This window comes from Mus pahari, chromosome 2, assembly GCF_900095145.1.
Source record: "Mus pahari chromosome 2, PAHARI_EIJ_v1.1, whole genome shotgun sequence".
Lineage (NCBI taxonomy): Eukaryota > Metazoa > Chordata > Mammalia > Rodentia > Muridae > Mus > Mus pahari.
In genome coordinates, this window is record NC_034591.1 from 158,456,162 (window position 1) to 158,483,454 (window position 27,293).

Consider the following 27,293-nt stretch of genomic DNA (forward strand, 5'->3'; position numbering starts at 1 on the left):
GGTACTACCAAGGCTCCTGACAGAGAGAGAGAGACTGTGGTACTACCAAGGCTCCTGACAGAGAGAGAGAGACTGTGGTACTACCAAGGCTCCTGGCAGAGAGAGTAGAGTAACCAGACGGTTTGCTTGCTTAACGTGAGTGAGTACTTTTTTGCCTTGCTTGACCCAGTTCAGATTGGATTTCCATGTCACTTGCAAATGACCACGCTGTCTCTCATTCAGCAGAAAAGTCCCAGAGAGCTGGCTAGAGTCCACCGAAGATGGAACCTTGTGGTGATGGAGTTATTCTGAATTAGATATGGGGTACTGATTTGCTGTCACTCCAGGAGTCCAGTCAGAGGTGAGAGCCCTCATGCCTGGCGTGTGGCACTAAGTCGCCCTCTCTGCCTTCTTTGCCCTTAGTCTAAGTAAATCTCCACATTTCCTAACCAGGTCTCTGAAGATGAGGTTTTCAAGCATCTCCCTTTCTCTCCAACAGTTCTATTTCTTTTGTTTCATGCCCATGTCTTCCCCTATTTAATGACCATGTTCTCTGTCATGTGATATTTGAAAACACCAATAGTAATTTTTGTTCTGTCAAGGGGAAATTTCAGATAGAAATCCCACAAATGCATATACAGGCACCCTATTTTCCAGTATCTTGTGCAACATTAGTTGGCTGCCAAAGTAGTACTGTCTGCTTAGGTGCTTGTCTGGGAGGAGGGCCACTGACCTTTGCCTACTTTGTGAAGTAGGGATGTCTAAGCAAATTGATAAAGAGAATAACTCTAAAGTTTCACTTCTTTCTCTATTTCAACTGAGTCTGTCTGCATTGTCTGAAGAGGATGAGAGGGGCCATGTAGCAAGTCTCTAATGAGAGCCTGATTATGGAGGGTGGAAGGCTATTTCAGCTGTCTCAATGTATGTTTTCAGAAAGGTAAACGACATGTGGATTCCCCCAGAGGAAGGGACACAGGTGACTGTGCTGTGCACCCTGTCTCTGCAGGGGAAAGGGGGAAAGACGGGTCTGGTCAGCTGCTCTGGGAGCCTGCCCTTCTGCAGGCCTCCATTTTCTTTCCCTAAAGGACTTAGGTTTTACTACTCTGCCTTCCCTACATTAAGCTGCCTCAAATAAGCTGCCCTTCTGTCATAAAACTCTCCTCTGGGCTGAGCCCAGGAGCGACAAGACAAGTGTCGTTGATAAAACATTGTCCAGTGGATCTTTCTAGGCAGACCAATCCCCAACAGCCTTTCCTTCCTGTGGTTTGTGTTATTAAAGAGACTTGACGTGCATCACCATGCTGGGTTTGAGGTACAAACCATTGTAAATAACATCAGAATACCAACAGAGCCCAGGCAGAGGGATGCAAAGGGCAGTCCTCAATCCTCCCTGCCTGTTTTCCCTTTATATTTAATGCGGAGGTTGTAACTTGTCTGTCTTTCCTTTATAATTTGTGTCACATTTCCACCACACCCATGGCTACTATCACTTTTCCAGGTCCTGAGAATATATTGCCGGACGACCCTTTTGGACGTTTATAGACCTGGAGCTGAGAACGCCTATAGTTAAGCATTGAGCTGCAGGAAGGTTCTCTATGACTGAGCAGAGCAGAAAAGGGAGGTGCAGAGCGCATCCCAGGGCTTAAATATGAACACTTCAATTAACATGTTCCAGTTGAGTAACAAGAGACCACAAAAAGAAAACTACTTAAAATCACAGGGTGACTGTTACATCCACTGTAAATCTGTCTCAACCCAGGAAGTGCTCATGTGAAGGACCACAATGACAGGGAGCGTTATGAGGTGACTCTTAAATGAATGCACCTTGCAAGCCTGACACATCCACACCGTAATTCAAAGGCTCACATATATCGAAATATAGAGTGAAGATGGTGTGTTTGGTAGCTTATTCCGCAGGAAACGATGTATCTCTCTGGAGCAAAGTCGCAGGGAGACTCTGGTGTTTAATTGACTTTCCAGAGAGTGAATAAAACACTTGGCCAGTTTCAATGATGTCTTAATCAGCTGAGGCTAAAATATTATTCTGCTCTGAAGTTGAAGGAGAGATTGAATATGTAGTAGTACCAGGCCCACCAATTTGAAGATGGCTCCATGGCATTAATTAGCACTGATGTACAGTGATTATTCATAGCCCCTTATCTCTTAAGACTATTTCTGCAAGTCCAGGTCTCCTTGCGACAGCAGCTTCAGGCCAGTGCTGACCCGTGTATAGTGAGTTTTGACGCTCTGAGATAGTGACTAACTGTGTTATCCAGGGGAGTATGCATAAGAGCCGTAATCTCCAAGTGGTCTGAGGGCCTCCGCAGCTCAGAGTGGCACTTCCAGCACTGGTACCATTCAGACATTCCCATGGTTGTGTGAGGTATAAAAGTCCATAAACGTAGTTATAATCACACTAAGTTGTGCTTTGTACACTTTATTACAGAAATACTGCTGTGCAGGCCTGAGCTCCTCTGGTCCATCTTAAACCGATGAGATCTCCTGAGGTTTCTTGCTGTCTATTTAAAGAATGCTTCTGCCACATGGTAGTAAAAATAATAAACTTTAATAAAAAGAAATAAAATAGTCTAGGCTCCAAAGAGCATGCTTGCCATCCCAGCCCTTGGGAGGTGCTAGCATGATAATCAAGAACTCAAGGGTAGTCTGGGGCTACAAAGCAAGCTAGAATCCAGCCTGGGCTACTTGACACCCCATTTCAAAAACCATAAAAATACAAAAAGCTTAAAAGCAAGCAAACAAACAAAAACTTAGCACACATACACAAAAGAGACTAAATAAAACAACAGCGTCAAACAGCGTTCAATTTCGACAGCAGCAGAACCGCTAGTTAGACTTGGTTAGGACTGGACTGGGAACCATCAGTTCGAATTCCTGCTTTCCTTTTCCTCCCACTTGGCATTATAATAACCTGTCTCGAGTCACTAAAAATGCAGTCATTTTCCAAATGTATGGTAACCAGTCTTCAATCAAGACATTACCCTCTCCGTAGAGCATTAAGTCATCTTGGGAATATGTGTAGCTGTGACTTAAGAGTGTTCAACTACAAACCCATCCCCACAGATCAGATATGAGGGAGAGTTTGCTTGATGGCCTCAAAGTATGTGATTGGTACCATTAAAAAAGAAATGGCATCTATTACAAGTCACTGGCAGCTCGGATACAACCCACTTCATTTCTGTGAGAGTGGATCAGATACCCGCAAAGCTCTAACTCTCACCTTAGGAACTGAAGGAATCTTTCCCAGGACACGCAGCAGAAAGGAACTGATCATATCGGCTCAGCTGGCCAGGGCGGCTCTGGCTCTGGCTCTGTCAGACAAGCATTTCTTTCCCTTGTCCTAACTCCCAGGTGCTATTCCTGAGCACAAGGGGACATCTCTGCCAGAAGGATTTGAAGAGAACAGCAACAACAACAACAACAAAATGGATTCGGACAATCTTTGCATTCTTGCCATTGGCATGGGCTTGACAGCAGTGGTAGGTGGAGTCATGGTGACGAGGGTCACAGTGACAAGGGTCATGGCAGGGTTAAAAGAAAAGCACCCAGGAATTCTCTGCTGCCATCACCTTAACTGTGCTGGTGGTTGCGGGAGGTAACATGTCTCCATCAAACACTGAGAGACATTCGGTAATAGCACGTACAATTTGACCCTAAAATTTCCCCAAAGAAGTGACTGCTTTTGTAATGAAAAAAAAATCAATTAAAATTAGAAGCGTAGACTATCCCAACTAATGTGGAGAAGGGTTCTGCGGTGGAGAAGCTGGCTGGGCTCTCAAAAGCGTAGAGAACTCACAGCAAGTGGTTTAAATAAACAACGTGTGGTACTGACAAGCGGGATGCTGAACACATCCTCCATCAGTCTGCTCTGTGGCACAATCTAGACGGTAAACAAATTTAAACATTCGTTAAGGCAGGCGAGCATATTTGAAGCAAGATTCAAAATCCACTATCATGCAACAGTATGCTAAACATTCCTTCCTACAAGAAGGCAGGATCGCTTGTACAAAAGTTGGACATTTCATAATTCTATCCTTTGCTGTTTGCCAACATCTACCTGTTAAAATGGGCTGCAGCACTGCATTTAAGCTGAGAGACTGTCCACAAGGAGCTGAGTATATTTGCCTTCGTTGGTTCATGTAAGACAGCTGCAGAGTAGGATCTGCAGGAGAGACTTCAAAACCTACCTGCAAGGTAAATGTCAGTGTCTTTAAAAAGACCTGATGTGCTGTGGACACGATGAGACTTACCCATGGCCTTAACTCTCCACTATACTGCCTTTGGCAGATTACACACTGAAAACATGTCTACATACATACATCTACAAATTACACACACACACACACACACACACACACACACACACACAACATGTTACTAATTAAGTCAAGGCATTTGAACACTGGGCAGTGACACCATTTCAGGCTTTGATGAGAACACCCCATAGCAGTGACATGAAGGGCAGGAAAGCCTGTGCTCCCAAATGCAGACTTTGACTAGACCAGCCATTGTCTAGAATTTTCTCCGTTACAAAATGCAGTCCCCCACATGCAGTTTTCAGACTTGCACTGTGAGTCCTCTAAAGCTTGCTTTATCATTTAATATTATAAACAATTACGTTTCTAGGCGGCAGTTCAAAGCTCAGGATAGCACTGGTACAACACCCCAGGCAGGTCAGGTGACCTTTTCTCCAATCCTGCTCTCTCTGGCGCTGAGGACAGACAAAGTGATACGTCTGTCATACGCCATTACCATTAGAACAGAATCTTGTTCTTTTATTACAACTGAACTCCGCCAGATCTCTCAGCAGGAATGCTAAGTGAAATCAATGTCTTGGATTTCCAGGCTGAGCTTGGAGGTCACAGCCACTCTGTCATTTCTCAGTATTATCCTCTCCTGCGCGCACACACTCCCTGAGCCTCCAACTGGCACACAGCAGATTGAAAACAGCATGCATCAGGGGACCCATGCTGCACAATTTTACAGTCTTTTGGAGCCCCTCCCTTTGATCCCCCCTTCCATGTTTTTTTTTTCTTTTTGCAAATTGCAAATAAGTTTTGCTATGTCCTCTAGAGTTGGGAGTCAGAGGCGACGATGCACCCAAGAGGAGGGTAGGTGATACAGCTCAGAACACACACTTCACTGTTGACAGCTGTCAGTAAGAGCAGTGTCCACCTGCTGCCCCATGAGTAAGCATCCTTGTAACATAAGCTCCCAGTAGGTATGCACACAAAGGCCTTGTGTTATTGTGTGATGGTAAGACAGGCATAGAAAGTTGACACAATAACAACGCCTACACACACACATACACACACACTCAGAGAGAGAGAGAGAGAGAGAGAGAGAGAGAGAGAGAGAGAGAGAGAGAGGTAGAGAGGAGAGAGAGCATTCTCCAAGATACTAATGCTGATTGTATAAAAACTTAAATATGCTAATCAATGAATATCCATGAATAAATTAGCTCTGTGGTGTCACAACAGCCACCCGGCCATGTGCAGACGTCATTTCTAAACTACAAGAGAGCAAGTGGGTTCTATTTACTTGTTACTACTTGTAATTTGGGGGGCTACATTCAAATGATGCAACTCAGTGCCTTGGCTCTTTTATTATTTTTTTTTTTTAACTCACTGTATTTTTCTGATGGACTAAGTCAGCACAGGTATATTTTGGAATTTTTTTCTAACAATGAAAGGAGGGGCAGAGAGCATGCCAGAGGACACTGGGCACGTGGGCAAGGGACACATTTTCATTACATCGCTTTGATATAGAAAGAGAAGAATGATATTCTTGGTTAAATCTTGATACATGTTGCTATAACTGTGGGTGGGAAGAAGGATACCGGTTGGTTTCTTCAGCTTTATGTGACAGAGAGTTCCCAAAGGCTGACTTCTACAAAGTAACTACATTTCGAAGATAAACCATAGAATATATGTTTACATTATGTAAATCATGGTAATTGAAACACAATCTACATTTTCCCTTTTCTGAAATAAAGAGAGGCATACAAAACTATAAGATGTAGAAGAATTTGAACACTGCTAAAACAATTGTTCTTTTTTTGTATGCTGAATTCATAGGGTTTTATGAGTACGTAAAACCACTTGGCCCACTAAGCCTTTTCCCAATCACAACACAAAGGACCGTCACTGGCTTTGGCATTTGCTATTTTTATCTAGGAAGGGACCATTGTAGCAGTCACCCAGCCAGCCTGCTAATGGATGGACAGATGGATGAATGACCAGAGACTAAGCAAAGGCAAAGACTGAAGTGGCTGTCTGGAATTAAACCTTTTTTCACTATTTGTGTAAGTAAAATCGTTGAGAATATATTAATGTTAAAAATTTCACTTAGAAGTAAGGGGAAAAAAATCCACTAACCATGTAAAACAACTTAACATTCTACAATCCTGAAAGGGAATACCTTATTGCAAAACACTGGTATGGCTCATGATGTGAAGGGACATTAACGCATCAAGGGAGAGAAACAGACTCATCGCTTGCAGAGCATCTGTGTAAAACAAGGGCCCTGAGCTACTTGCCTTTATTTTGTTTAAAATGTACCTGTAAATATAACACTTTAAAACTGTCAGCACCAGGAGCCATCACAATACCACTTTAGCATTAAACTTGACTGGGTAACTTGTTACAGTTGCTTATCAGCTCTGGCTTTACACGTGTCAGAAATAATAAATAGAAGCAGGTCTGACCTTAGACAAGTCAGAGAGGGCTCCTGAGGTCCACCAAACAGCAGAAGCGATTTGAAGGTGGCACATGTCCCTGCCCTGCCATTCCCCACTGTGCCTTTTCTCTAATCACAGTCCCAGATGCTCTGTCAGGCTACGCTTATGCAAAATGCATTCTTCTCTTAACAATATAGAAAGGCCACTGGGAACCCTAAGTCTGCTCCCAACTGACCAATGGTCCTTCCCCCCCCCCCCCGGCCCTCGATCTGGAGTTTTACAGTAACTGAACTGATGTTCTGAGCCCCACCCCCTTTCAATATTTTCTGTCTTACTCAAGTGCTTCTTCACATACGTCAGGATTACTCCTCCCCGACTCTCCTAAGACATGTCCACACCTCATCCATGGAATGGAAGATGAAAGCAAATTTCTAGATAATAATGATAATAATAATAATAATAATAATAATAATAAAAAGATGTTTGGTGTCATTTTTCTGATTAACTTCTAATCGAGTTAAATATTTCCATTTATTTTTCTGAGTAACCACAGAAAGCATTCCTCTCTGGCCAGCCCCACTCGACTTGCTTGCTGTGTTCACATTAGGGCACACATCTGAAGTCCGCGCACACGAAGGCTTTCACCCAAGGCTCTCTGCTCTCCCCTGACGGGGGGGATCATCTTTAACTCCCCCAGCTTTCCCCCATGTTCCCAGGAAATCGGGCCCCAGCTCTGAAGCCAGCACTGTGTTTAAATAGTCTCCCAATACTATTATTATCTTGCTGTCTTTACACGATAATCTCAGTGGATGTGTGACATATCTAAAATTACAGCGCTGCCACTGCCACGCCGCATTGCAACAGTTATCGATAGTTTTAAAGAAACACTCCATATGTCCCCATTCTACTCCAGCTTAGGTTTCTATTTCAGTTGTTTATCCCTTGGCAAACGTTTGCATTTCTTGCTGGAGCCAATCTCTCCTTCCTAATAACATGTAATGTACTTTATCTGTACATGGCTTTATGACATCTATTATTGATTATCCTTTGGATTATAAAGGATGGCTATTTGATTGTTTCACAGACATTTATTTTTAAAGCTATAAAGTCACTGGTTCAAAGATACCCGTTTCTGATTTTCATTACAACTGTCCAATATGTTTGTTGAATGAATAAATCAATTATTAGAAATGTAAATTTACACATATGGCTGTGGCACCTTCTAAAAGTCTTACCTCCACGTACCCCCTGAGTTTAGCCAGCCCAGTGGCTGGAATCTAAGAGACCTTCAGTAAATACTGTGAACCATCGAAGCCCGAGTGCAGAGACAGATCAGCTTATTGAAGAGGGTACCTTATTTTTGGGTGGTGGGCTGTTTGTGCTCTTGTCTGTGTGAATGCTGGTAGGAGACACGGCAGCACCAAGGTTGCCTTGGGGTAGGCCTAGGAGCTTCCCTCCTGGAGAAACCTGCATTGCGGCTAGCTGGGCAGCATAGAACTGCTACAGAAGAAAAGACAGAGAGAGGCTGTCAGTCACAACGCAAACACACCCTTCAGGAGCACCACAGTTGGATGCGCCATGCTTCCTACACATTCCCGGTTACACCTGAGACAGTTAACGAGAAAAGCTGTCGTTGTGGTCTACAGGTCTGCTTCTCGGGAGAGCAGTGGCGGGCAACACATAACAGGACCTTGGCGATGGTGTTGCAGGGGCACCAAACACAAGTGGTCGTCACACTAACTCCTTACCGACGACGGACAGCTAAGAAGCAAGCATGCGGTACTGTCTGACCCAGGCTCTAATCTGTTCTCCATTTAATCCCTGACTGTGTAAAGCACCAGCTTCACCTACAGAGTCAGTTTCTTATCTGCACTGGCTCAGTTTTGACTTACTGAACTGGGCACCAGAAACATTTTTCATCCATCCATCCATCCATCCATCCATCCATCCATCCATCCATCCATCCATTTATTCATTCATCCATTAATTCTAAGAATTAACTGTATGCCAATTGGGAAGTTGAGCAAGGAAGGACGGAGAGGACCTCTGGGAGGTCGGGTGGTCATTCTACCTACACGGATCGTAAACTACGTGCTTGCAAGACAGCCAATCCACTTCATGACATAAACAGACACCTCTCTCTCTCTCTCTCTCTCTCTCTCTCTCTCTCTCTCTCTCTCTCTCTCTCACCCACACACACACACACACACACACACACACACACACAACTCTCTAAAACACACACTGATTCTTATTAAATAACAAAGAAACGTTTCTCCAAGAAACAATTGGCAAATTTAAAGAACATTTCCCTTTTATAATGCTATCTTAGGATACAGTATCCAACTCAAGAACACCACTTCACATTCCAACATGGGCATCGGCATCAATCACGGAGGTTAACACTGTTTCCTCTTCATGGGGTATTCTTTGAGACATTTGACAGTCTGCATTAATTAGAAAGTAATTAACCTTTACAACATGTGTGTGTGTGTGTATGATGTTTGTGTATTTGCATGTGTGTTGTGTGTTTTTGTGTGTGTGTTTGTGTGTGTTTGTGTATTTGTGTGTGTGTTTGCCTGTGTGTTTGTGTATGCTGTGTGTTTGTGTGTATGTGTTTGTGTGTGTTGTGTTTGTGTGTATGTGTTTGTGTGAGTTGTGTGTTTGTGTATGTGTTTATCTGTGCTGTGTGTTTGTGTATGTTGTGTGTGTGTTTTGTGTGTTGGTATGTTTGTGTGTGCGTTGATGTGTTTGTGTGTATTGTATGTGTTTTAAGTGATGTGTGTGTTTGTGTTTTTGTGTGTTTGTGTATTTGTGTGTGTGCTTGCCTGTGTGTTTGTGTATGTTATGTGTTTGTGTGTCTCTGTTTGTGTGTGTTTTATGTGTTTAGTGTTTGCTTGTGTTTGCTTGTGTGTGTTTGCCCGTGTGTTTCCGTGCTGTGTGTTTGTGTGTGTGCTTGTATGTCTGTGTGTGTTTGTTATGCATGTCCTTTGATTTCCTATTTTGCACTTGTCTGAGATGCAGAGTCTTTTCTGTACTATCCTTTGCTTCTACAGTGATGGTAGGGAGTGGAAGTCCTTAGAGAGAAGGACAATTTCAAAGCAGAAAATTGTTCCAGAAACACAATTTATTCTGCTAAGTGGGATCCTACTGTAAGTGACATGCTGAAAGCCACATGCTGTGGTCACATGAAGGTACACACTCATTCCTCGTAGTTCCTGATTCTATGATCCAAATGTGAACAGGAAGGTTAGGTTGGTGGCGAAGATCACAGTTTATTTATATGTGAAGTGACAGAGGATGCTCTGAGAGAGTAGAGAGCTCCCTATTGAAGTTCATTTCCATCATGAGTACCGACCACCACCTTCACTTTTATATGTGTTGGGGTCTTAACAACATGTCTAATTTCATTCCTACATCTTAGCTTATACATAAAGAGTAAAAGAATAATTTGCTCTATGGCTGAAGACTTCAGAGTTTATGTTTTTTTTTTTTTTTAATCAGAATTGACAAATTTCTTCTGGTTATGATGGAAACTTGTACATTATTTCCTAGGATTTGAAAAGTAGATTTTTTTTCCTTGCCATAATTTTGAGCTGTTGATGAAGTTATTTATAATGTAACCGTGTCCTCAGGATACAATTTAGAAAAATTACACACACACCCAATAGATTACACGGACCCATGAGAATTTGAAAAATACAACAATTTTCAGTCTATCCCCACAACTGTATTATAGTCTGTGATTTTTCCATAGCATTTCTTACTGTGTTCCTGAGAAGAATCGCACTGGTTGTTATTACTGGAGACATGTGGTAATGATACAAGTTCCTGGCATTAGTATATAATAAAAATGGCATTTCACCAATTAATAGAGGTAACTTAGGGCATCTAGACATCTGTATACAAATACCAAATTGTTTAAAAAATACCTCAATGACTTAAAATTTAGTTTGACCCATAGAAATTTACTATTATATTTTAAAGCTATCTGTCTGTCTGTCTGTCTATCATGGTTGATGTTTAGATGTTTAAATGACTCTATCAATTATGCCTAAGAGGTGATTCAATGATTACTGATCATTATGGGCATATTTGCAACTTTCAAAGAAAATTACAGGATTTATATTTAAAGTTGAAACGGCAAAACCCTCAACATTGTTCTGTGATTGAAGGTTAGAGATGTCGCATACTCAACATTGTGGGAAAAAAAAAAGCACACATCCTTCCCTCACTCAGCAAAAGCATTCATTCTTACCATTTTACAAAGGGAATTGGGGTTTATTGGGGTTCCATTATCCAAAGACATACTTTTGAATTCAAAGTTTGGAAGTTGCCCAAAGTCAGATGGCTAATAGCTGGGATAAAGATTTGAATCCCCACAGCCACAGCTCTGGCCGAGGAGATAATGGCCATGGAAGGAGTTGAAAATGTTACATAAGCAAGTAGGATCTGCAGGATACTCAGAGCTGGGGAGAGGGGCACACGCATATACACAAGCAAATGTAGGAACCCCCAGATGCCAAAAAGGCAGGAAATACTCAATGCCTAGATTATAACCAATTTTGTGTTAGTGTTTCCTTAAAAATCATCTCTCGTTGGAACTTGAAGGAGGAGATGAGAGGTAGATGAAGTCAGTATTTAACCCTAAATTTCCTTAATGTTCCACGGAGTTGGAACTCCCATTATCCTCACGGTAAGCCTCAGCTGGGTCTTCAGGGTTAGAACACTGTAGTCTCACTAAGTCAGCAAGGTGAGAGCAGGCCTCCAGCCTCTGAGGAAAGTTTACTCTCGCTCAATTTGTTTCTGATGTTTAGAAAGGAAAAAAGGAGCGGTCTCCACAGAAGTACAATTACCATCAGATTTCTCATTTGCCCTGTGAAGACGAATGCAAGCCTGGGTTCTATCTACACTGTCTAAGTGTGCAGCCCTCTCGTCTGAAGGGAAACCTGAGGGTGGGCGGTGCAGAGATTGACAGCAGTCAATCCTGTAAGCCAAGGGAACACCCCAGGGAGCAAACAACATAGGGGTGGGGTTCACACGCTCAGTGTTCCTGTGGCTGCCCTTAAAATGCGGGCAAGAGAGTTCATCCTAAAACATGCAGGCGCCCGAACAGGAACAACCTATTGGAAGATTAACTAGACCTAGGAGTGTCTGTGTCAGACGTCAGCAGTGTCAGGTCATTAGAAGTCAGGAGTGACCTTTGTGATTGTCAGAATGTGACCCTGACACCACTAAGGAGAGAATTAATGAGAGGAAAGGAGTGTCACGGCCTCGTGGGTACAAAATAGAATTTACTCAAGTCTCCATTTAAAAAGTGAAATATTCAATTGTTTATCATATGTTGTATATAATAATAAATCATTCTGAGACAGCCAAATGTATTATACTTTCTTTCTTTGTGTGTGTGTGTGTGTGTGTGTGTGTGTGTGTGTGTGTATGGCGGGGGCAGACAAACCACTGACTAGCCCATCTCACTGGGGACTTCCCAAAGGGCACACCTCTCCTTCCCCTCCCCTTCATCTTTCTCTACCCCTCCCCTCTCCTCCCCTTCTCTCCTGCCATCTCCTCCTTGTCTTTTTTCTTCCTCTCCTCCCTCCCTTTCTTCTCTTCCTAAGGTCCTAGTCACTGAACCTAGGGCTATGTACATCCTAGGCAGGCGCTCTACCACTGGGCTCCATGTCCAGCCTCAGACACTTCTCAAAGTGTGGAGAGTATGCAAGGCCTCTCACACAGCAGAATGAAGAGGGGAGCCGCCTCCACCCAGTCAGTCAAATGTGGTTGCCATTTTGTCCTGCTTACTGGAGTGTGTATGTGGAAGCCAGGGGAGTATTCAGTTGACAGGTCACCTATAAGCGTTTTATTTTCCTGCAAAGCTCTTGTGATCTAGTACTAGATCAGAACTCGGTGAAGCTGTGAAGACAGATATTTTTACCTCTACTAACCACCTTGATCTTTTGGGTAAAATGAGGGTTCAACCCTTCTGAACAATCGGTTCCCTCCTTCTCCATGGTTATATACGATGCATATTTACAATCTTTTAATGGGGATATTAACTTTATTTAGACATGTTACACAAATAGTTCAGTGCTTATCATAGAATAGCCTGACAAAGTAACAACCAATTTAAACGCTAAGCTGGATTACCACATTCATTTGAGAGACAGCAAGCCCTTGTCACTTTTCCCTAATAGCGTTATTTCCCCCCAAATTGCTCACAACACAGCTTCTCCCATTGGCTACCAGCCTGGTGTCTAGTTGCCATCTGGAGTATCTGGATTTGAAACACTAGGCACTGGCAAAAATAACTATCAGGATTTGTTGTTCCAAACCTATTGAGCAACTAGTAAACCCCCTGCAGGCAGGGCCCATGCCCCTGTCTCCACCACTACCTGAAAACATCAGATGCAAGCAGAGCTTCAGAGAATGATGCCATTGCCTTTCAATGAGCATAGATCTCTTGGGCATTCTTAGTCTCCCTGGTATGCATCTAGACAATCTGGATGGAGGTGAATGAGACAGAGGGAACCCTGGATTCAGTCATTTCCCAAGACCAAACGTTGTAAGATAATGGATGCTTTGGGCAACTGTCTTCCTTCTTCATGTGTTCACGAACCCATGGACTTCAGCATGGGTTAGGAGACGGAGAGGGTGGGGGTGCAGAGACCTAACAAAGGCAGAGCCACATCACCCCTGGGCAGCCACCCTTCCTGTGTCTTTCCTTCATTTCCTTTACTCTCTACGTAGCTCCAAGTTGAATATCATACTGCAAAGGAAACATCTTTTTTTGTGAGTACAGGCTTCCTTAAATGACATATGTAAAGTTCAAGCATGGTGGCTCTCAAAGGTCATTTGCGAACTGATAAGTGACCACAACCACAGTGTGAATGATGAGCCCAAGATTGTGATAAGCACCTGAGAGTTTTGTTAAGTGACTATTTAAGTACTGTTATGCATTTATTTTACTTTTAACTATGTGTGTATATGTGGGGGGAGGGGTAAGCGCATGTGAATGCAGGTTCCACAAAACCCAGAAGGGGACATCAGACCCCCCTGAGATGGATAGAGTTACAGGTAGTGTGGGCTGCTCAACTCTGAAGCTGAGAGTACAACTTGAGTGCTCTGTACCATGTAGCTATCTCCCAAGCCTGCTTTCATAGATCTATCCTCTTCCCTGAGTGATATTTATTCCCAAACACCAATATTTGAAAGAATAAAAGAAGTCTGCTAAAAGTGAGTATAAGTGAATTTTTCATATTTTCATATGTATTATAATGGAAGCAGAGATGTTGCCTGGATTCTCCCTAAGGGAGCAGGTATGAGGATAGAGTTGCCATCTTGCATGCTCCTTGCTGTTTGACAAAAATCATCACTCCAGATAAGTACTACTCATTTAAAAATTGAATAAAAGTAAGTATGTACGTTTAAATTTTCAAAACTAGCAAAATATTTATGATACTGTTTTCCAGGTCAAATATGTGTATAAGAATGGGAAATTTTGTGTTGTTAAACAAACGTCAATGCACACATACACATGCACATTCACACACAGACAGACAGACACACACACACACCTGCACATTCATGTTCATGCATACATATGCACATGCATAAACATACCTGTGCACATGCACACCCATACACACATGTACACACTCACACATACACACATAGCTTGTATATATTAATAGTTTGTCATGTGCATGCATACATATGCACATGCATAAACATACCTGTGCACATGCACACCCATACACACATGTACACACTCACACATACACACATAGCTTGTATATATTAATAGTTTGTCATGTGCATGCATACATATGCACATGCATAAACATACCTGTGCACATGCACACCCATACACACATGTACACACTCACACATACACACATAGCTTGTATATATTAATAGTTTGTCATGTGCATGCATACATATGCACATGCATAAACATACCTGTGCACATGCACACCCATACACACATGTACACACTCACACATACACACATAGCTTGTATATATTAATAGTTTGTGCATTTGCTATATACTTAGAAGACTTTTTAATGATAATATTTTCATCTGTTATTATTTGTGATGCATTGTTTATGAATAAATACATTCCTATCCAGTGTAAATTAAACCTGAAAAGATGCATCAAGTTAGATGTGATATGTAAGGAGAATATTTCACTGTTCTGTCCTTCGTTTCCTTAAGTGAAAGGACATGGAATGGCAGCGCGAACAGAAACAAAAACCAAAAGCAATTTCAAGCCTCCATAAGTGTTATCTTTATGGCTTAATTTCTGGTTCTTAATGTAACTTAAATGTGGAGTTTAAAGAGAAACTAATGTACTGGAGAAAATCTTTCAAAACATGCCAGCAGGTTTCAATGTGAATAAATGTGCTTTCTGCATTATTATTTGTCATGTTTCCTCAGAAAATTGTCAGTGCAACTTCAATTTAAGCATGGACTTTCTCTGACACTGGCAACATTAACTTATTTATTAAGTACATTACGTGTAAAATGACATTGAGCAAAAGTCCCAGTAGACAGTCACACACTGAGTGGATAAACACTTCTGATTTATGCATCACTTTGGACTGGCTAATAAACTGTATTCTACTTTCCCATCCTAACAAACTTAAGAGCACAAGAGATCCCAAATCCCCACACACTATGGATCCTCTACCAAACCCCAGCAAATAAAGAGATGGAGAAATAGGTGAGTTATTAAGGACACTCACTCTCTGCTCTTGTGAGTTTGGTTCCTAGCACCCATGTGAGGAGGCTCACTATCATCTGTAACTCCAGCTGCACAGGGCTGGGTCTCTTCTGGTCTCTCAGGGCATCCCTCACACATGACAACCTTACACACACATACACACACACACACACACACACACACACACACACACAAACGTAAATAAAAAGAAGGTAAATCTTGAGATGAACCGCAGAGGGGCCCACGTTGTTGGAACTTGCACTTTGGTGGTAAGAATATTCAATGCCCCTTCTTAGTGCAGAAACTGTAAGAGCTCCCTGACGGATTAAGCAGTGTTTGTGCATGACTTAGAAGTTCTAGTTGTTTAGGAAAATACCTGAAAATGGGACTTTAAAAGGTAAAACATACATTTAAAACCGTATTGTAAACAGAGTGATTCTCAATAGTCCACGGTGGAAAGGATCCCAAATTTTTTCAGGAGTTAAGTGGACAAAGAACAAAAAACACAAAAAACAAAACAAAACAAAACCCAAAAAACAATGCAGAGATGTGGGAAACGGAATATTATTCAGCAAAGAACAACTTGTATGAACCTTGAGGAGCCCTAGCTTTGCTGAGCCAGTAGGGCAGAGAAGACAGAAGAAAGGCTGTGTGATGTCACTCATATAAAGTGCTTAGCAAGGTCTAGGTTATCCACACAGAGATGGAACGAAGGTTTGAGGGGAGAGGGAGGAGACAGGGAGGGGTGTGAGCATTCTCTTTAGAGGGTAGCTAAAGATTTGAACTTTCCCCTAGGGGGTCCGAGGGGGCGGTGATACACGGGGTCAGTGCGCATCATACGGCCGAAACGCAGCAAATGTACTTGTATGTATCTTGACACACACACACACAAAATCAGGAATGTGGATGCTCTTGTAGCGCCAGGTAAGAATATCCTGTGCTAATGATCACTGCCTTTATAGGGTGGGGGTTCTGACAGAAGCAACCTAAGGGAGAATAATTTACAGTGACTCGTGGTGTCACTGTTTAGGGCCAGCCTGCTTGCTCACATGTGTGGACAGAGCAACAGAACAGGGAAGAAACCGAGGCAGAGACATACAACATGAACAGGAAGCAGGGGAGGAGGGAAGAGACTGGGGGAGGCCTGGGCAAGAGGCAGCTCCCCGCCCCCTGGAGCTGTGTCCACACACTAAATGCCTCCCCCTACCCTTCACCACTTCCCATTGACGCTGTCATCTTTCCACCTGTTGATGAGGTGGATTTTTTAACCCCCTAGACATCTCTCTAGCCAGTCAAGCCGAGGACCAAGATTTAGACTCCACACGTGGATCCTTCCCCTCTTGTCCTCCCATCCTTTCTGTAGAAGACAGGAGGTTCAGGGCAGATGGCTTCACACCTTACTGGCTGGCTGGGACTGTCGAGAGGGCCAGGATCGAACAGCGCTACAGCCTCATTAGCCCACTCCTCCCTCCCGGCAAGGACAGAGAAGTCAGGGTGTGGCCATCACACACAGAACTGCTGACAGTGCTTCACCTCACACCCCAGGGCATGCTCATAAACACTGGGCATTGTTCTATACGCAGCAGAATACTGCTTGCTCCCCGTGCCAGCTGTGAGGTCAGTTCTGCAGTTACCACTTCTGGGACCAAGCTGGAAGGAAGCAAAGACCGAGAGACTTGGCACCTTTCGCTCAGCACAATGCTTCTGGCGCCTCTGCGTGTTTGGTGAGCCTCCTTAGGGCTGAGTCACTGCTTCCCTTCCGTGACAAATCACAATCTACCACATTTGTTTATCCATTTAGCCGCTTGATGGACACTTGGATTTTTATTTCCTATTTTTGGGCTGTTATGATTAATCCCGCCATGAACATTCCAGAACCAGTCTTTGTGTGTTTTTATTACTCTGGGCTACCCCTGTTTCTAAGATTGGATTTGCTTAGTCATATGGGCATGAGTCAAATAAGCTTATGCTTACTTTAAAAGTGCCATCTCTTCACAGTGGCTGAATGCTTTGGCATTCCCATTAGAGTGTCTGAGGACTGCAGTAACTCTGTATCTTTATATGTACTTAGTATTTCTTAAAATATTGAAGAATATTGTTTTACGTCTTTAAGAGTACTTATTTCATACATGTATGTGTGGTACATTTGTTCAGTACACTCAAGGCCAGAAGAGGGTGTCTAATGTGCCAGAACTGGAGTTACTAGTACTTGGGAGCTGCCATGAGGGTGCTAGGGGTTGACCTACGGTGATCTAGAGGAACAGCAAGTGCTCTTAACGGTTGAGCCATCTCCTCAGCTCCTTGGCTAGGATAATTGTCCTAGTAAGGTAGACTGCGTGGGGTTGCTACTTGGAAGTGTGTCCTTGATTTTCCTGTGTGTCTTTCTGGTCACTTAATGGTCACTCCCCTGTATTCTACAGAAAACTGTGCATTGAGATATTTTCATTTTTAGAAAATGTGATTGTTACTTTGTTGAGTTTAAAGGGTGCTTTATACATTTGTTTTAATCAGTAAAATGTGTGAGGGAAATGGTATGAGTCTAGTTCCATAGGAAGGTGCAGCTATTATTGAAAAATCATAAATAGTGTGATAATAAAAGAACAATCAGGCTTTCCTTTGAGTCCTTATCATATGATATAATAGGCACAGGAGACACCGGAGTCTCTATGAGCACAGCTCTGAATGGTCCCTGATGGACCAACCCCAGATCTTTCAAACTGTGGCACAATTCCTAAACTAAGTGATGGACAGGGAAGAAGTGCATTAACCTGAAATGGCAAATAAACTGAAGGCTTTTAGGAGACTTTTTTCACATGAAGGAGGGATGTAGTCATTGTGGCAATGGCGGTGTCAGCTGGGGATGCCAGAGCACAGATTTAACATCAGGCCATGCAAGTGGCTGACAAGGAGCCCGGAGTGTGAAGGGGGCAAGTCACAGGATGAAAGTGATGCTACGAAGTCCAGATTCAGACCTTCCTTCTGGACAAAACAGGTGAGGCCCTGTGCAGCATGTCTGATGGGAGAAGCTTGCCTCTCGTGATTCAAGAAAGAAAATGGGTCATTGTGACTCACTTCTTCTAAGGACTTTAACTCCTGGATGGTGTGTCATGGAAAAGCTGAGATACAGAGGGATGATATTTGGCTATAGGGCGGCTTTATATTAAGAATCTCTTAGGAATCTGGATGTTGTGGTGCTGAAGAAACTGTGGCAAATAGATCGTATGGTGAAGCCATACCCCTAACAGAAGAAAACAATGACACTCTGCATTCATGAGTATTATGTACACAAATTGGCCTCATTAAATGTTAGCGGTGCATGTCCAACTGTTATTATTCTATTCAGTTTTATGAACTGAGAGAGTTGGACGGCATATGGGGTCACCCACAGAGGGTGGACTGGTGTGTGGGTGTGTAAACGGCATCGTGCAAGGACCTCGAGATGCCTCTGAACTCCTCAAGCCATGGGACGGGCCTGTCCTGAGAAAGAGGCCTGCCTCTCTGCTTCTGTCCCTCTGCAGGCAAGGAAGCTTCCGCACAATCGTGCTTCAGATGCGCTACCCCTTTAAAGGCTGCTCGCCCCATTTTATTACACACCAATAAATCTCAAAACAGCTAGGAGAAAACTCGTTTTGACTTTTATAATTGAAGCAGTTCCTTGAGGAACTAGATAAACTTTTCTAAGAGTCACACTAGGAAATGCCACCTGATCGGCTCCCTTCCCCTCCCTCCCCGCTGATGCTCTGCTCCATGAGCCACCTTCACTTTCTGCACATAAGCCATTACAATATGTTCCAACATCTGCCTCCCCGTATGATGCATGACCTATCCAGCTGACCCTTTTTATGCCGCTCCAGAATTTCTGTTCATTACTGATTGAGGACAAGAGCTCCTCTTCCACCCCTCAGGTCACAGACCAGTAAATACATCTCCATTTGGCAAGAGAGGAACACTGCTGGCCAGGGGCTCTTCAGATCTCTATACATCATGGACGGCACTTCATCTTTAATTAGTTTAATTTTTGTGGGTGATGCTGCTGAAATTCCTCTCAAAGTAACAGAAAAAAAAAGGAATGAAGGCAGGAAGGAGGGAGGAAAGGAAGGAAGGAAGGAGGGAGGGAGGGAAGGAAGAAGGGAGGGAGGGAGGGAGGGAGGGAGGGAGGGAGGGAGGGAGGGAGGGAGGGAGTCAGGCTTACTCACTGAGAAAAAAAATAATCAGTGGTTCTCAAATACTCGTGATTTGCTCTGGGAATGGTGAGGGTCAACAGACAGACTTGCAGAAGCAAATGCTTCCGCTATGCCATGGTCATGACAACTGCCCATTTTATCCCAGCAGACAGTGGGAGGGCAGCAGACAGACAGCAAGTGATCAGACACCACATTCCAACTGAATGAAAGGAGAACACCAGCACCTCGTTCTATTAAACCAAACTGTATGCTATTTATATGACGTCACACTACTTCTATTATCCCATCTAACACAAGCACACACTCTTCTGGAGCATGGTCTAGCTGCGTGCTGGAGCACACGTGCGGGGTGGGAAGTCGGAGAGCAATGGTTCAGACTTCTAGGGACGGTTGCTACTTCTGGAATCTCTGTAAGGATTCCATAGGTCTGCTATGGGGGATGAAGGCTCCCAGCACTTCAACTCCTCCAAAAATGTTAGACAACTCGACTACCAGAATTCAGGTTATCCTGACATTTGATTTCCATTGCGTGACATTATGAACTCATACAACTGGGAGCAAAGCTCCTCTGAGATAACTGTAATATGGTACATGTCGTTGTCTGTTTCCCTTTAAGCTGTAATTATGAGCATATATATATATATATATATATATATATATATGGTTATATATATTCCTCTGTGTGAAAATGACATGGATTCCGGCGCCCATGGAGGCCAGAAGGTTTCGATTCCCCAGAGCTGGAGTTACACGTGGCTGTGAGCTGCACACATGGGTGATGGAAACCAAACCTGGGTCCTCTGCAAGAGTAGTGAGTGCTCTTAACTGCTAAGCTCTCTCTCTAGCCCTGTTTCCTTGTCTTAATCTTTCATGTTTTTACTCACTTAAATGACTCCCAGTAATGCCCCCAACCCCAGGTCCTTAGCTCCACAAATCTGACAAGGAAAAAAAATGTCTTCAGTGGCATGACCACAGACATGAAGAGTGACGTTGCCCGTGTGAGGAGTAGCGTGTGGCCTGGCAGCATTTGAGGGTGTGCCCCTGCACATGATGGGCATGTCTCCCTCTGTTGTTGGGGATCAAGGTGGGATCCCCTACCTGAGGACTAATGGAACATGGTCAGGGAGACAATCACACACACAAATCGTCAAGTTGCACATGGAGTCAATGCCACCCCATTATCAAAAGACTCTCCCAGTAGCCAAGGGACTCTCCCATAAACTATGGATGATAAAGGATGGCTTGGGAGATTCAGAAGGTGCTTCAGGGTGGCGGGACTCTTCTGTCCCTGGAAAGGACAGACCTTCACCCACAGCTCCTTAGTTTATGCTTTCTTCTACTTCTGGCACGGACAGACACACACACACCATGTTTAAATTTAATATAACTTTCCTCCTAGGGATTGTCTTCTACTTCTTTCCCTTTTGCCTTCCTATAAACTTTTAAGTAAGACAATTATTACATAATTAATATTAGTGCTGGCTCTTTGCATGTGCACTCTGAGCCGCTCTGTACTTCACGCTAAACCTGGACAGAGAAGGATGAATTGGGTGGGAACTATCCAAACAGCTCGAGGTCACCCTGCAGAGTGGCTAAGCACCGTCCTTTGAAACTTCTCAACAGGTTTAGAAAGTAGGTGTTATTCTTATCTCTCTGAGGAAGACAGCGAGGCACAGAGAACATGAAAAGTGTGCTGTCCAGGGCCTGGTAAGTGGGAGACAATGTGGAGGTTAAATCCATTTTCATTGTTACAAGCTTCTGACTTGTTCACTGTGCCTTTGGAACCGCAGCTGAAGGCACCAGGATACCTTGGCAGGCTCTATGTGCTTTGAGACAAGATGTTAGAGCAGGAAAGGCCAACTGAGATGGGTTCAGAGGAGGCGAGGCTGCTCTGAAAACACCCTCAGTGTCGAGGACACAGGACGGGACAGACGGGAAACTTTCACGCCCGAAAGCGGCTTTCTCAGCATCCTTCAGCTGCCGTTTTCCTCCTGGCTTCTGCCGGGGAAAAATGCCTCAGTTTGTTTTTCTTCTTCACTTTTTAATTTAAAAATGAATGCTTCAAATATTCTCTAATGAAATGTAATAGATGTAAGGGAAACTATAAAAGTGTATTATTGTCTTTTCTTAATCGCTGAAATGATTTAGAAAGTGACAATTTCTCTGATTCTTTAGTTCCCAGACCTCTTAAGTGGAACAAGAAAATCATTAATAAGAGGATCAGGAGAAATATGTGACGCTGGCAATGTGTAAATACCTCACGGTAGAAGAGCATCAGAGGATATACAAAAGGGAGTGATGTCGTGGGGATGCCCCTGAAGCTCTGCAGTGGATAGACAGCAGCAGAATGAGCCGATAGAATTGTAAGCATCAGAGGGACACACTGCAGTAGCAAAGGCATGTCAAGCTCACAGTGTGTGTGGGAGCCTGAGCTGGAGGGATGGGGCCATATGCACAGAGAGTCTACAGCTACAGCAGGTTGAGAAAGGGGAGGATGTGATTACGCTCTTGTTCTACAAGACCAGCTTGGAGGAGAATTGATAGGGAGGGAGGTTTTGCCTCACCTCCAACCCACTCCTAACTGGTGTGACATGTAACCGATCCCTATTACATATGGTTTAAAATTGACCCCATACCAGTTGTTTGATAAATTTATATTATTTTCAGTGCTGTCTCATCTTTAGTTAAAGACCTGGTCTCCATGTCTAACTCTCAATAATAATTTAATCATATGGATTGAGAGGACTTGTTTCCACCCATTCTCCCAAACACTAACTTTCCTATAACTTTTTGGAAAATGTTGTAGCAAAAAACCGAGCCATCTGCACAATTCAGAACACGAGCAACTTAAGCTAATTAGGACAAACATGATCACAACAGAACCCTGTGTCCTTTGTATTCTGATTTTCATTATCTTTTCAGATCCTGACGCTTCGTCTTTCAACAGCACATGGCACGGTTCTCATCACAGCACACTCACACAGAGAGATATTCAACTAGTGCAATATCTTTCCTCCTGATTATGTTGGTTGACTTCCAGCAGACAGGCATTAGGTACCCACTCTGTGTCAAGCCCTGTCCTTGACACTTGGGACACATCAGAGAACAGCAGCCTGTGCCATCATCAGAAGATTTTTAATTTTAATCTTCAGGGAGACTTGCCAGAGTTTAACCTGACATTATTTGTATTGACTACTACCTGGCATTTCTCTGTCTGAAAACTTATTGCTGATGTCTGCAGTGATTACAATTCATATGTATCTGTAAGTCACAGCATTTGTTAATAATGCATACTGTTTTTGAAAACACAACTTGTTTTTAAGTCTATAAAATTGAGGGACTGTGGCTGCAGCTCAGGGGTAGAGCATGCCACACACACATGCACAAAACTGTATAATTGGGAGATGCAGGTGGCAACACAGAACATGAAACTTGAAAACACCATGTGCTAAGTGATGTAAGAAGGCACAAAAGAACAAAATGTTGGTCTGATTAACTTACAGAGAGAACTTAGAGGACAGTGGAGAGGAGGCTGGAGGATGGGCATATCTGCCTGTCTGTCTCTCTGTGTCCATCTGTCTGTCCATCCATCCATACACCCATCCATCCACTCATATAGAATGTATCTATCTGTCTACCTGTCTATAATCTATCATCTATCTATCTATCTATCTATCTATCTATCTATCTATCTATCTATCTATCTATCTATTATCTAGATATATTGATCTACTCTATTGAAAAAATATTAAATCAAGACAAGAGGAAGGTATCTGGTTCTAAATCATCCATCTCAAATGCCTTTTCCAGTTATGGACTTGCTCTGAAATATGGGCTTGGAAGTCCATCCACTGCTGTGTGAAATCCCTTCCCTGGATGTGCAAGAAGCCAGGCAGTTGCCAGTCTGCAGCACGTTCCCCTCCCAGTCCAAAGCTGGCTTCACGTTCATAGTCTGATGACTGTTTATGAGCTCCGTCTTGCTACAACTGTCACTCCTTACATTAAGGAAAGATAGATGAGACACACCAACCCCAACCTAAATGACCTTTGGATGTGACAAGAGTTTTAGGTCAGCCTTGCTAAATGGAGGCCTTGGTGTATGGAGACATGCCTTGGGGTGAAATTTACAGTGAATTTATTATCTCCCAATGCCCTTTGGACTGCTTCCCACCATCAAACACCATGGCAGCACTCGGAACAGGAAGAAATACATTAACTGGAATCCGATCGTTTTAAAAGGTTACAGCTGCCTAAATATAATTTAATTTCATACTTACCCTTTGAGGGTTTGGTGTATATTTTCATTTTATGACTGCAAATGATAAAGCTTTTAAGATTCCAGGCAATAAAAAGAGGGGGAAAAAAGGATTTTAAGGGTTAGAAGTCTATTCAGTTCATATTCAATGAGTGAAGTGACAAATTAGCTTTTTTTTTTAATCCAATATTTCTCCTTTTGATTGGAACTCTCTCCTCTGACCCTATTCATGGACCCTTGGCTGCCACCAGCCCCACGCGCCAGCCCCAGATCTCAGCCAACGTGGAAGTGAAAAGAGACCAAGCATGAAGACAAACCCGCAACCAGATTTGCAAATGTGTTTCTCTAGTAGCATTTTCTCTGGAATAAATGAGCACATTGTCCCACAGAGGTGTCCGTGTCTCTCAGCCTTCCATGAGCCCTGCACTTTCTGGCCAGTAGGCAACATTTCTACAAACATTAGTAAAGACTCACAAAGGCTGCCTGAACACACGCAAGAGTTCCATCACTAGTTAGTAAGGCCATTGTTAGGATTTTATCTACAGACAAAAGAAATACAATGTTGCTGATGTCGTAGAAGGAAAATCAGAAACAATTTAGACATGGCCACCTATGCGGATTGTCTAGTCATCAATAGAAGATGTGGGTCTAACTGAATTATTCTGAATCTTCACTGCTCCATCCCCTCAATACTTTGCTGGGGAATGGATAGCCCTTCAAATACCAGCCTAAGAGAGTAGGGGGCAACGATTTTCGATTGGCTCATAGTAATGAGAAATGCCACAGAATGAAACTTTTAACATGCAGGGGTCATTAAATGTAGCAAAGCTGAATGTGTGTGCAAGCAAGAGAGCAGAGAAGCCATCCTCCCCGCCTTTCACTGAGCCACTGGCAAACAGGCCTGCAGAGCTCCTGGGCCACTTCCTGTGATGTCCCAAACCTACAATAGCAGAGTTAGGAACACACACTCAAGGAATGGAAGAGTAATCATCATAATTAAATATAATGGATTATCGCAAACAGTGACACTAATAAACTTTCAATAGTGAAGTTTAATAAAACAATTGACCTTTTACTGCATTGACTTTTTTGGTAATTTTAAAGCTGTATCATAATCTTGTCAGTGAATAATCCTAGTATATCTTAGTCTCATAAGAAATTCAGAAAAGTAGCCCAACCTACCAGTCTAGTAGCCACTACCACTCAAGTGTCCTGGAAAAATTAGAGTTAGATGCTATCCATTTTTGAGAACCAATGATTTGCCTATATATAAAAAAAATGACTATAAAAACTATTCGGTGATTTCTAGACATTCAATTAAGCACAGCTTCAAAGAAGATACACCAGTAGCCACACAGTCAGGGAAAGGCCAAGCAAAACCAACATGTGGTTCTGCTTCACACTCAGGATGCACACTTACCCAAAAATGAATACATAGAAGTAATGATAAAGTCAAACAAACAAACAAATAAGCAACAAACTACAACAACCAATAATACTGTCCCTAGAGTGTAAGAATTTTATTTTTGAGTACATTGCTAATAGAAGTAAAGATTTCTAAGAAACACACAGAATTATGAAACCAAAAGGCAGTGACAACCCACAAATCTACCAAGGAATGACTGGGCCGACCAACAGAGGTATTATGTGCAATGAAATACTATGCAGCCTTTAAAAAGCTAAAAATGTCAATCCATGGCACAGTGTGAATGAATGCAGGAGACATAGGACAAGAAAAGCTAACTATTCCATGGTTTTGCCAACACAAGGTATCTAAAACAGCTTAATTCGTGGAAATAAAACTCTTGAAATATTCTTACAGGTCAGTCAAGTTTTAAGTCACATTCAAAACCTTAAAATAAAAAAATTGAAAGCAGAAATTAAAGGGGTCATAGGAGACAGGCAGCAAGGCTGTCTTATGCTGCTTTAATCAAGCCCTCCCTCCACCATCACCAAGAGGGACTTTTCAAGCACAAAGAAGCTTTCTTTTCCACAGGGGAAGCCAGCTTGTCCAGACAGCTCAGTATGTGAAAGCAGAGCACACACAGAGGGAAAGAGAAATGGATGGCCTCTCTTTCTAATAGCAATGAAGACGCAGGCTCTCATCACATGCAATGAAGGTAAACATTTTATACTAAGAAAAACTTGCCTTCAAAACCTACTTATAAGACCAGACTCTCCAGTTGAGAGATAGAAGCAGCAAGGACAAGGGTTCAAGGTCAGCTTTAATAATAATAATAATAATAATAATAATAATAATAATAATAATAATAATAATTTTGAGAGCTTCCAGTGAAGCTGTCAGTTATGAACTTGGGTGAGCACTGTCTCTCGGGAGCTCATTTAACTTCCTCCTACAGAAAAGAAATTCTGTGATCCAAGAAAATAGCTTGCTAGCCCAAAGAAGCTGCCAGGCCCATGTTCGATTATTTAAAAGTATAAGATCTGGGGATCATGACTTTATGGGTCACTAGCAGGGCTGAAGTTCAGACGCCTAAGGACATTAAAAGACATCTCAGTTTACCCTCACAAGACCCTAACCACACAGGACTATGACAACCCCACATCATGGGCAAGAAGCTGAGGTGAGGAAACCTTTCTGTCTCCACCAGGGCTAGAGGGTGAGAGCATTTACTTTTGTGGCACTGCGTTAGGTTCCTGTCACCCACACAGGGAGACTTGTAACTGTCTCTATGGGCTACAGGGGTCTGTAATGGTACCGTTCCAGGCTGTACAGGGGACCTCCAGGGGATCTGATGCTCTTTACTGTCCCTGTAGGAACCTGGACTCATGTGCACAAACCAACACACAGACATGGAAAAAAAAACAACCAAGCAAGCAAACATCTTTCTGAAGTCTGCAGGTGCACACAAATATGGTTGTTTTTGACTCCAGAGTTTAGCTTCTTTTCCTTACACTACATATTATCATAGAGCAGTGTCTACTATGATTGTACGCTTGATCTTAGTATTTGTTAATGACCGAATGGATTTGGAGAAACATGTTCCTATTCTAAAGGAGAAAAGAAAACAACCCAAGTGCAGTGTGACCGTGGGACTCTCTTGTTCACCACGGTTAATGACAATGCAAAAGCCAAGTCTGTGGAAAGCAGGTAATGGACAGTTTCACACTGTACCAAAGGTCACCCACTGTCTACAGTAACTTGAAATCATAAAAACTGAACATTGCTCCTGAAGAACAATAGAAGTATGACCAATGAAATGAAAATGTTGATAAAAGTAAAGATGAGACGGGCATGTGGCACAGGCCTTTAATCCCAGCACTTGGGAGGCAGAGGCAGGCAGATTTCTGAGTTCGAGGCCAGTCTGGTCTACAGAGTGAGTTGCAGGACAGTCAGGGCTACACAGAGAAACCCTGTCTTGAAAAACCAAAGAAGAAGAAGAAGAAGAAGAAGAAGAAGAAGAAGAAGAAGGAGGAGGAGGAGGAGGAGGAG

At 42.9% G+C, this 27,293-nt stretch overlaps 1 protein-coding gene across 17 annotated transcripts in view; it reads right to left on the reverse strand.

Annotated features, from left to right (window-relative positions):
• Sox5 (SRY-box transcription factor 5) overlaps nt 1–27,293 on the reverse strand; it is a 943,592-nt gene that overhangs the window by 60,416 nt on the left and 855,883 nt on the right. For 14 of the 17 annotated variants that reach the window (XM_029534569.1, XM_029534568.1, XM_029534566.1 and 11 more), the window contains one exon: nt 8,030–8,176. The exons of the other annotated variants lie outside the window; for them this stretch is intronic. In XM_029534569.1, the coding sequence (XP_029390429.1) occupies nt 8,030–8,176 (147 nt within the window). The remainder of the gene's footprint in view (nt 1–8,029; nt 8,177–27,293) is intronic. 17 annotated transcript variants of the gene reach the window in all.